Raw genomic sequence first — 12,189 nt, 5'->3', positions numbered from 1 at the left:
TTCTCCTAAGTCTTACAGTCTCTAAAATTTACAGATAATTCCCACAACTGACAAATGGAAACCCATGAACTTCTAACCATCCATGGACAGAAAGTTCTGCCAATTTAGCAAAACGCACTCTGAAGTTTTCATGTCCTAATGAAGGGCCATGGCCCAAAACATTCATTGTTTATTCGCTTGTATTGATGCTGCCTGACCTGTTGAGTTCCTCCAGCACTTCGTGTGTGTTGCTTCAAACTTTCATGAACTATGTTATATACCAGTTGACCTTGAGAGGTTTAAGTTGCAGTTAGGCATTGTTGCTCTCAAAGAAGAAAGAGTGACCATGACTCCCTCCTCCACCTCAATCCCTCACCTTCTGGTAACTGGGCGACGGGCCCGCGCCTTCCTCACAGGCTCACTTTCCGCACTGCCAGTTGCCTCCTCCTCCTCGTCTTCCTCCTCCTCATCACCTTCTTCCTCATTCTCCTCTTCATCTTCATCCTCCTCAATCTCGGCTTTTGTGTTCTTCCAACTGCCACGAGAATGAAAGAGGGTGGTTAGCTCAAAACGAGATGAGACAAAACAATGGAAAAGATGACTTACTAGAAAAAAAAGCAGTGGCAGGAGTTGAGGGCCTGACTTACAAGGGCCATCTTGGGCTTTATTCTGTGGAGTGCAGGAGAATGAGGGGTGCCCTTCCAGAGTGACACACACAAAATGCCAGAGGTCCTCAGGTGGTCAGGCAGCATCCATGGAGAGGAATAAGCAGTCGGTGTTTCATGCTGAGACTTTTCACTGATGAAACATCAGCTGTTTATTCTCCTCAACAGATGCTGCCTACTCTGCTAAGATCGTCCAGCTGTGTGTGCTGCACCAGTTTTCCAGCACCTGCAGAATCTCTTGTGTCAGTGATCGTATCCAGGTGTGTGAAATAACGAGGGGCACAATAGGGCGAATGAACAAGTATTTGTCCCCTCCCACCCACCACTAGGAAAAGGAGTCCAAAAACTTGGAGGCACATGTTTAAGGTGAGAGGAAAAAGATTTAAAAGATACATACATGGAACAAGCTGCCAAGGAAAGTGGGTGACGTGGATACAAGAACAATACTGAAGGTAAAAGAGGATAAGTTTAAAGGAAGTGCAGGGTGAGTTTTCACAGGGAGCGATGAGTGCCTGGAAAGTACTGCCAGGGAACTTGGTGGAGACAGAGGTTTTTAGATAGGCAAGTGAACATGCTGCAATTGGAGAGCTATGGACCAGATGCAGGCAGAAACACTGGACTCTTTAAGAAATCTTCACTGATTAACTTTGCAGTGAATCCAGAACTTCACTTGAGCTTTGTGCATGCATACTGAGAGACAGCTGAGCACTGAGCCAATTTCAAAAAATTTTAACTAGTTGGCAGGAAGTCAGCTGTTTCCCTCTGACCCAACATTTCGCAACACCCATTTGACATGGCACAACATTAACATTCATTCACAAGACAGTCATTGCTGTTAAAATAATCTACTTAAATAGACATGCCTTCCTCAGAAAGCTCACAGGAATCTGCCTCCTTGCCCATGGTAATGACACAGATTGCTGAGGGCAGACAAGAGCTGAACGCATAAACAAGTCAGACAGGATAAAGGCCAGAAGTATTTCCTTTCCCAAAGACCAGCGACAACTTCGTAGCTAACGTTAATTGCAGTTTAAGTCCCCCAGCTGCCAAGGTGGAGTTCAGATCACTTTATTCCAGATTTAGGAAAACTATCTAAGAATCAGTTTACTGTCATGATCTCCAAATAAAAACACAGATGGAGGAAAGGTTTTGATCTCACCTATAATGGCCAACCCTGCATAATTCTACTTCGAAATACAGAGCAGAACTGGCCCATCCAACACGACAAGCTGCGCTGCCCAGTAAGCCACCTATTTAACCCTAGTCTAATCACAGAGCAATGTACAATGACCAATTAACCTATTAAATGGCACACATAAGAGTTGCTGGTGAACGCAGCAGGTCAGGCAGTATCTCTAGGAAGAGGTACAGTCGACATTGCGGGCCAAGACTCTTCATCAGGGGGAGGAAACCAGAGGACCTGGAGGAAACCCCGTGGGGCGCTGAGGAGAACATACAAACCGCTTACAGATGACACTGGAACTGAACTCCGAAGTCCCACACCCTGAGCTGCAATAGCATCATGCTAACTGCCACTCTACCGTGGCACCTTACTATACAGCCATCAGTGCCAAGCACACAATGCCAGAGCAGACCCCTGTGCAATACTAGGTTAAACTTTGTATTAAGCAGGGAGCCTCAAAGGAGGCGGCTATTATTTAACTGTACAAGTTTAAAAAAGGCCGGCTTTATTTGTCACAGGGGCATTGAACCATACAGTGAAATGCTTCATTCTGCATCAGCGACCGACACAATTCAAGGATGTGCTGTGGGCAGCTGCCAAGTGTCGCCACAGTGTGGGCAGAAGGTCCTTTTCCTGTGCTGTACTCTTCTACATTGCAGCACCAGATTTTGAGGCAAATGGTCCTGAGTCCGAATCTGGCCAGCCCCTTGTACGCTTTCAACCTGTGCGGGGTTGAGCGTCGAGCTAGCAACTCGGCCTCGTAAAATAACAGTCAAATGCTACGGAAATGGGTGAAAATGTTGCCTGATGCGCCACAAGGTTTTTGTGGAAGGAAACCTACACAGTCATAGGGAGAACATACAAACTCCTTACAGACAGCACTGGGAATTGAACCCTTATTGCTGGCACTGTGAAGCATTATGCTGGCCGCTACGCTACCGCGTCATCTGCTCTTGCGCTTTACCTATTGTGGAGAATGAGTGGTCAGGTACACATCCATTAACCTCTTTACAATGAGGTCAGAAAACGCGCCCTTGCTTTACATTTGAGCACAGACGTAAAGAAAGGGAGCATTTAGCCAAAGTCCGGTCTCGAGAGAGTTGACAGGATATCTGGGGAGACCTCATCTGAATCATTGTACATAGAACATAGAAGAGTACAGCACAGGAAAAGGCCCTTCAGCCCACAATGTTGTGCCAAACCAAATAAAATAGAGATCAAAAACACCCAAACACTAATGCCTCCTACCTACACAATGTCCATATCCCTCCATCTTCCTCACATTCATGTGCCTATCTCAACGTCTCTTAAAAGCCTCTAATGTATTTCCCTCTACCACCGTACCAGGCAGCACATTCCAGGCATCTACCACTCTCTGAGTAAAAAAACTTGCCCCTCACATCCCCTCTAAACCCACCCCCTCTCGCCTTCAATGCATGCCCTCTGGTCTTAGACATTTCACCCCTGGGAAACAAGATACTCCCTGTGTACTCTATCCATGCCTCTCATAATCTTATAAACCTCCATCAGATCTCCACTCAGCCTCCCCCACTCCAAAGGAAACAACCCAAGTTTAACCAGCCTCTCACGATAGCACACAGCCTCTAAACCAGACAGCATCCCGGTAAACTTCTTCTGCGCCCTCACAAAGCCTCAACATCCTTCCGATAGTGAGACCACCGGAACTGCACACAATAACTCCACATGCGGTTTATAAAGTTGCAACTTAACCTCTTGACCTTTGAACTCAGTGCTTTGACTAATAAAAGCATCAGCCTTTTCAGTCACCTTATTGACCTGTGTAGCCACTTTCATGGAGCTATGAACTTGGATCCCAAGATCTCTCCGCTCAGCAGCACTTACGGACCTTGCCTCCAGTACCTGCACTGGGATTTCTCAATACAGACCCTTGCTGCTTCTGATATGAAGTATTCCACACCTGCACCCCACCCCCCCATCACCAATGGGCCCCATGCCTGGAGACAAGATTTCTAGCACAGTAAATATAACAGCACACTGCAATAAATCACAGACTGTAAGCACAAGCTCATTCCGAACACTCACTTGCTGGCTCTCCTCCTTCCTCGCCGCTTTGGAGTCTCATTCTCGGAGTTTTCACTGCTCTCCTGCTATAGTTAAAAGAAAGAAGATTCCTTGAGTGTTTCACTGCAATCCTCCTCCCTGACAAGAGGGGCACAACTGCCCAAGACCCAGCCCCCACCCAACACAGTGGAATTCTCAAACTCCACATTTTGCGATAAAGCACAGGCTCCTGCATTCTAGCAGGGCTAACAGCTTTCGTAATACACCAGTCTCCCCCGCACCCCCCCAACCCCAAACAGGGCTAGTTATAAATCGCAGTATCTGCCCTGAGTCTCTCTGCCTTCTGGTCCAATATGGGCTCCCTCCCACTTTCTAAACACTTTCCTCCCAGTTCTGATACACTCTGAACTAGCTGGAAAAATGGACTCAAAAATGGCAGATGGAATTTAATGCAGACAAGTGTGAGGTGTTGCACCTTTGAAGGACAGACCAGGGAATGGTAGGGCACTGAGGAGTGCAGCTGAACAGAGGGATCCTGGAATACAGATCCGTAATTCCTCGAAAGCGGTGTCACAATTAGGTAGGGTTGTAATGAGAGCTTTTAACACATGGCCTCCACAAATCATATATTGAGGACAGGAGTTGGGATATTATGTTCAAGTTGTAGAAGACGTTGGTGACTTGAGAATCTGAGTTATAGAGAAAGGTTGAATAGGTTATTCCCTGGAACATTGGAAAATGAGGGGGAAAATGGAGGTTTACAAAATTATGAGGGGTAAATGCAAGTAGGCTTTTCCCACTGAGGTTGGGTGAGACTAGAACTAGATGTCACGGGTTAAGGGTGAAAGGTGAAAAGTCTAAGGGGAACATGAGGGGAAGCTTCTTCACTCAGAGGGTGGTGAGAGTGTGGAAAGAGTTGCCAGCGGTTGTGTGGATGCGGATTTGATTTTAGCATTTAAGACAAATTTGGGTAAGTACATGGATGGGAGGAATGTGGAGAGTTATGATCCAGGTGCAGACAGAATAATATTTCGTCACAGACTACATGGACTAAAGGGCCTATTCCTGTGCTGTGGGGTTGTATGACCCTCAGCTATTCACTGACTATCAAGCAGTCAGGCTCACTAGTTCATCCGTTCCCCGACTGACACGGATCATGGGATTCACCCATGAATGCAGGACTCCAAATTAAAGGGAATAAAGAGGAAGGTTTAAAAAAATTAGGAAGTTCAAATTGTGAAGGGGAAATAGGTTTGACCCATTTAAGTTCACCCAACAAGATGGTATCGGAATACGTGTAGGTCTATTCTACACAGAACAACTGTTGGAAATTTGTTTAACCATCATAATAAAAATTAGTCAATGCTAATTCCATGGAATACTCATGTTCCCATTTCCTGGAAAATAAAACTTAAAATCCAGCCAAGTTTTTAAATCCTTGCTCCCCCACTCACATGTCAATAGATTTTTTTTTTAAATAAACTTTACCAATAAGCAACTTCCCCACGACTGGAAACAAATTCTTCAGTCATTGAATTCAGGCAGATCAGGTGAACATGAAATGTGTTCAGCTCTCAGAAAATTATTTAAAGAATTCGATCCACTACTTCGGTGAAGGGGAGACTGCAAAAAGAACCAGATTTGTGCAGTATAGTAACCTGTGTGAGAGACACTGCATTTCAACGCAACGTGGTGTCTCAGATAACTTCACCATGGACAGTCCCAAGCCCAGCTATGAAAGGAGGGGGTTTAGGCACGGGGCTTAGCAACCCCATCCCGTAAAAACCCAGAGCTACAGGAACACCAACAGAAGCTCCAAAGACCTCATCCCTGGGAGAGGAAGGATCTTCGCCTAGACGGGCTACACCTGGGGACAACTTGAAAGACTAGCCCAGGACAATGGACTCTGGTCAGCTGCTGTTGGCGGCCTAAGCTCCCCTAGGGGTGATGCAAGTGGTGTCTCAGATTGCCTCAAAAGATCCTGAGACGCAGAAGGCGCTACACAAAGACTGCAAACATTCTGTTGCCGAGACAAAGTGCCCTTTCTCGGTAAAAGGTGTTAAAGTTATTGGTGTCCCATGTATTTCACAGCAAGGCAAAGCTTCAGAGTAGAACTGTATTACAAAGCAAAACATGGCTTTTTAATTCCAAAGTTCACAGTCCCTTGCCCTGGATATGTTCTATTAATACCGAGCAAATCTCTAGTCAACAAAACACTTGGGTAATGTTTTGCCAGCTTTATTTACCGGAAGGTTCTGTGAGAGTGGAATCGGGCTGGTGAAGGTTGGGAGGAGGGGGAGAGGGATTGAAATTGGAAGAGAGTAAGCCCTAGAATAACCCGTGTTTTTAGCAATGAAGGTGTTGGCTTCTCTGAGTCCCAGTGACTTCAACACTAAATTCTAGGCTGACATTCTGATGGGCAGAGTAGTGACTGTGGCTTTGCCAGAAGCACTACCTTTTGGGCTGGGCATTGCACAGCCTCTCGAGAGGATGAAAAAGGTTCCCATCTGAAAAGCAGCAGGAGTTCTCCCTGACCTTCAGGTCACTACTTAACCCTCAAACATCACCTCCAAAAATGCACTGCCTGGCTGTCATCTTATGGCTCTTTGTGAGATGATACTATGGGTGATTTTTTTTTGTCACATTCCCTCTGTTAATTAATTGGTTGCATTTCAAAAATGGCCTTAGCTGTCAAGGACTGTAGGTCAACCTGAAGAGCTGTGAAGAAGGGGTTCACAACATGGGGTCCATGGCATAAACAAGGTTGGGACCCCCGGTATAAAGGTTGCCACAGTAATGCAAGTCCTTTTCAGATCCGTTTCAGAAATAGATTTTTAAGGACAAGCTTCCTTTGGTAACAGAAAAACAGGTCAGTGGAATTGTTTAATGCTTTACCCCGTGTTATCTATTGTACATTATCTGGCAGAGGCCTAAAATCAGTACTAAGTTAACTGGTCTCAGCGAGGCCAGTAATAAAGAGAGCCATAAAGCTGTGTTCCATGGAAAAAGGCCATTTGGCCCACTGAGACTGCACTGACCATCAAATACCCATTTCCACTATGGTATTAATTCCTCTTAAAAAAAAACTACTGTACAGTAATAAGCCCCTTGGCCCTCTGAGTGTGTGCTGAACATTAAACATCTATTTTTCAACTAACCCTTCTCTCTTACATTGTATTCCCCTCTCATTCTGCTCATCTCCCCCAGATTCTACCACTTGCCCAGACACCAGGTGCAATTTACAACTCCACACCAGGAGCAGTTTACTATGGCTAATATTCAACATGCACATCCTTGGGAAGTGAGAGGAAACGTGAAAACCTAAGGAAACCCAAATGATCAGAGGGAGAACGTGTGAACTCCACACAGACAGCACCTAAAGCTAGGATTGAACTTTGAGGTGGCAGCTCTTTGAGTTGTGGCCCAAGCTGCTGATATAAAGATCAGTCAGGCATCCAGCCACCAACCATTAGTCACTGACCCCTGTTAAACTGATAACTTCAATGGCATAAACAACATACCAGTGTGGATAACTTCATTCACCATTACTCTGAACTGATTCTACAATCAACAGACTCATTCTCAAGGACTCATAGAAAAGTACAGCACAGAAACAGGCCCTTCAACTCTTCTAGTCCATGCTGAAACCATTTAAACTGCCTACTCCCGTCAACCTGCAACGGGGCCATATCCCTCCATACCCCTACTATCCACGTACCTATCCAAACTTTGCTTAGATGTTGAAATCAAGTTCACGTGCCACCACTTGCACTGGCAGCTCATTCCACACTCTCACCACCCTCTGAGTGAAGAAGTTTCCCCTCATGTTCCCCTTAAACTTTTCACCGTTCACCCTTAACCTATGACCTCTGGTTGTAGTCCCACCCAACCTCAGTGGAAAAAGCCTGCTTGCATTTACCCTATCTGTATCCCTCAAATAATTTAGTATCCTTTTATCAAATCTCCTCTCAATCTGCTACATTCTACAGTACCTAGGACTCCTTATAACCTATGCTTTCAGTATTTTATTTGCACATCAGTGTTTATCAGTCTTTGTCTGTCTATCATTTTTCTTAATTTTATAGTATTTTTTCCTATAAATGCAAGAAAGCAAATCTCAAGGTAGTATATGGTAACATATACATACTTTGATAATAAATTTCCTTTGAACATTGAAGCCAACTATAGCTGGAGCAGGCACAGCCTGGGGCTGAAAATGGCTATCTGGGTAAAAAAAAAATTGATGTGGTTTCTAGGAACAAGAGCCTACTGAAAGAGAAAAAACCTAATTAAGTTTGGGAGGTGGAACAGGTATGAAGTTCATTACCTGAGTGATAAGGAGATACAAGGCTAGGACAGAGGATTATGGCTACAATTATGATGGCATTCTCTATTGATAATGCATCTGAACGTTACAGAAGCATAATTTACGAAAGAATTTCAGGAATGATGCAAAGACTATTTGCGGTGGGGTGAGGAGGTGGGGGAGGGAGGTAACTGCACAGTGAGGATATAATTATGGGCTTCGCTACCGATTTAACCTGATGAGTCCCTGGTTTTAAATATTCATTTTCTCTGCTACTCACCTCTGCTCCAGCGTTAAGTCGAGCCGGTTCCTGTCTGCTGCGGTTTGACCTCCTAACCCCATAAACATCTGGATATTCTTCCCACATCTGCAATATAAACAGACCATCATAAGGCCTGCACCCTCCCGCCACTTTAATTATACTAGAATTTTATTAACAAAATGTCAAAACAGGTCTTAGTTTGAATATTATACTAGACAAAAACACTGTTTAAAATAGGATTTTAAATGACTTGGATGAAGTCCTATTTAAGATTATTTCTATCTGTGAAGTAAAACAGTTCTACCATGAATCCAGGGGTGACAACAACTGTTGTACAAACTGATACGCTTCAGGGATCCAAATAACTTTAAATCCATAGAACGAGATATTGCATTGACAATTGCATTTACTGAATCATCTTAAACATGGCACAGGAAAAAGAGTGAGCTTTAGCACAGTATTCTAATCCAAGAAATTTACTACCATCGTTCCACTGAGATACACACCCAGTGGCCATTTTGTTAGGTATCTTCTACACCTTATAAAGTAGTCACTGAGTGTACGTTTGTGGCCTTCTACTGCTGTAACCCATCCACTTCAAAGTTTGATGTGTTGTGCATTCAGAGATGCTCTTCTGAAGACCACTGTTGCAATGCGTAGTTGAATTATTGTCGCCCTTCCTGTCAGCCTGAACCAGTAGGCCATTCTCCTCTCATTAACAAGATGTTTTCACCCACAGAACTGGATGTTTGCTGATTTTCGCACCATTCTCTGTAAACTCAAGAGACTGTTGTGTGTGAAAAATCCCAAGAGACCGAGTTGCTGAGATACTCAAACCACCCCTTCTGGCACCAACAATCATTCATGGTCAAAGTAACTTAAATCATATTTCTTTCCCATTCTGATGTTTGGTCTGAACAACAGCTGAACCTCTTGGCCATGTCTACTTGCTTTTATGCATTGAGTTGCGGCCACATGATTGGCTGATGAGATATTTGTATTTTAACGAGGTGTACCTAATTAAAGTTCCACTGAGTGCAGTTCACAATGACCTTTCCTGTTACAACCCAAGATTACTTCTTCAAAGTCTATAACTACATTGGTAACTGAATGCAGTAGAAACACATCTTTATGTCAATGGTGTCAAACTTGAGAAGAAGGGGACACAACTAGTGTGTAAACTGCATAAACACTTCATTCCTCTGACATTACTTATCTGAATTCCCAGCAACACATACAGTACCGTGCAAAAGTCTTAGGCACATATATAGCTCGGGTGCCTAAGACTTTTGCACAGTACTGTACATTGTTTAAAATAGGAAGGTGGCTGGGAAACAGAAATAAGAGTACTTAGCTTTGTATTAGCTCAGCAGCAGAAGTGTTGGACATAAAATACAGTTGCTCACATAGAATGAGTGATTCTACTACAAGGTAAGGGGAATCAATTCACCAGATTACAAAATGCTGCTGAGAGATTTCTTCATGAAACAAAAAGCTAGTGTGTATAGATAGCAGTAATTAGGAAAGCATATAGTACGCTGGTCTTTATTTCAAAATTGGGTAACAGTCGTGCTATAATTGTGCATGAGTCACATTTCTAGTCTCCTGATTTCAGAGATATATACATACACCGAACACAGACACAAGGAGTTGGCCTGAGGACTGTTGGTGTGTTTGAGCGAGCGTGTGGGTGGGTGGGAGAGATGGGAAAGGGGCTTGCTTTACTGCCATTGCTTTGTTGTTACTGCTTGTGTTGTTCTGCTGAGCGTGGCAGGCATGCTATGTCGGCGCCGAAACGTGTGGCGACAATCGCGGGCTGCCCCCAGCATATCCTAGGTTGGTTGTTAATGCAAATGGAACATTTCACTACATGTTTCGATAAATGTGATAAATGAACGAACTTGAATCTGAATTTGACTCTGGAGAAACACGCTGGGGCGAAGAAGCTGTCTTGTGGAAAGGCTGACCGGCCTGAGCATAGACTCACTGGAGTTTAGAAGTGCAAGAGATAACCTACTGAAATATACAGGATTTAGTGAGGGAGGTGCTTAGACGACGTTGTCCTTCATGGAGGGTCCAGAACTGGGCAGTATGGTTTCAAAGAGGGCATTCAGTGGAGAGATGGAAAGAAATTTCTTCCCTCACAGGATGAGTGAACCTATGGGATTTCCTACCCCAGAGAACCATGGAGACTCAATCACTTGGCAGATCCAAGGCTGAGGCAGAGACATTCTTGTTCTGTAAAGCAGCCCAGGGTAATAAGGAAATAGCAATGAGAGGAGAGGAGGCCACAGTCAGAACAGCTATGACCTTACCAAAGGAACTCTGTGACACACTCTCTGCCGTTGTGTATAGCAAAATTAGTAAAATATTCATATAATGGACACACCCCATTGAAAAGCCATGAAACAGTAATAAACATCAAACGATATATCTGAGATTACTGCTAACACGGAAAGGTTTTGTTACATCTGAGCACAGCATTAATGCCCATGCCTACCACCCTCTTATGTTTTCCACTGTCTTCTACACTCCCATGCATACCCCTAGTCTCGTGCTATGTTTCCATGGCCAGATTAACAAAAGGAATGCGGGTGCAAGTATGGATCACTGGAAGTTTATATGGCAAGTCACACATTGCGCATTTTTCTTACAAGAACCTTGGAGATGATTAGCAAGCTTTCAAACAATAAGGGGTATCACTAGTCCAGGCCTCTGAAACATTACTCACACTTCCATCCCACACTCAGTGGCTTGGAAGCCAAGTCTGCAGACCATGTCTGATCAGACACGGTGCTAATTTAACTCAGGGGAGCAAACCAGTCCATCACAGGTGTAGCTCAAACACCCCTCCCACCACTGAGGACACTTATATGGAGCACTGCCACAAGAAAGCAACATCCGTCATCAAGGACCTCCTGCACCCAGGCCATGCTCTCGTCTCACTGGTACTACTGGCAGGAGCTACAGGACCCTGAAGTCCCACAGCAGCAAACGCAGGCATAGTTATTACCCTACAAACATCAGGTTCCTGAACCAGTGTGGATAACTTCACTCATCGCTGAACTGATTCCACAACCTTCAGTCTCACTTCCAATGACACTTTACAACTCATGTCCTCTGTATTATTTTTTTAGTTGCACAATCTGTCTTCTTTTGCACATTGGCTGTCACCCATCTTTTTTTTAATATAGTTTTTCATAAATTCTATTAATATCTTTATTTTCCTGTAATTTCCTGCAAGAAAATGAATCTTAAGGTAGTATATTGTGACATATACATAATCTTGATACTAAATTTACTTTGATTTTAGTGAATAGGTTTATCTTCCTCCTTCGGGGACTTGTCCCCAAAAAGAGGTAATTCCAGCATCTTTTCATTGAATAAAGCATTAACATATCATACTTACTGAGCACAAACCAAGCCAAGTTCCTGTGTGCGTGTTCAGGAACTTCCAGCTGTGATCAGATACAGGGTGGCAGCTGGGAAAGCAACTAGATTTTGGAGGGAAATGACCCAGAACACGGCAGGCATGCATTTTAATTCCTGCATGGTGACCAGAAAGCATGAGGATTGGAAGCACAGACTGAAATTAATTCCCGCCCATCCCAAAACTTCCCTGGGTTTTAGGGCTCCCATGCATTTAGATGTAGAGAGGATCTTGAGTATACTGTTTGATATGTCTGATGTTTAGGATGACAATTTGGCTTCACAGACCAACATAAGGTCTGCACCCTTCCACCACTTTAAT

The 12,189-nt window shown here is 44.1% G+C and overlaps 1 protein-coding gene across 8 annotated transcripts in view; it reads right to left on the bottom strand.

Annotated features, from left to right (window-relative positions):
* Window positions 1–12,189, bottom strand: part of chd2 (chromodomain helicase DNA binding protein 2) — a 130,458-nt gene that overhangs the window by 88,699 nt on the left and 29,570 nt on the right. For 6 of the 8 annotated variants that reach the window (XM_072278097.1, XM_072278099.1, XM_072278100.1 and 3 more), the window contains exons 4-6: window positions 8,457–8,543; window positions 3,892–3,956; window positions 356–514 (exon numbers count right to left, since the gene is read on the bottom strand). In XM_072278097.1, coding sequence (XP_072134198.1) covers window positions 356–514; window positions 3,892–3,956; window positions 8,457–8,543 — 311 coding nt within the window. The remainder of the gene's footprint in view (window positions 1–355; window positions 515–3,891; window positions 3,957–8,456; window positions 8,544–12,189) is intronic. The other 2 variants (XM_072278098.1, XM_072278102.1) reach the window with 2 other exon arrangements.

This window comes from Mobula birostris, chromosome 14 (assembly GCF_030028105.1).
Source record: "Mobula birostris isolate sMobBir1 chromosome 14, sMobBir1.hap1, whole genome shotgun sequence".
In the NCBI taxonomy this organism is placed as follows: Eukaryota; Metazoa; Chordata; class Chondrichthyes; order Myliobatiformes; family Myliobatidae; genus Mobula; species Mobula birostris.
The sequence above is the reverse complement of the archived record's forward strand: the minus strand, read 5'-3'. Positions and strand labels throughout refer to the sequence as shown.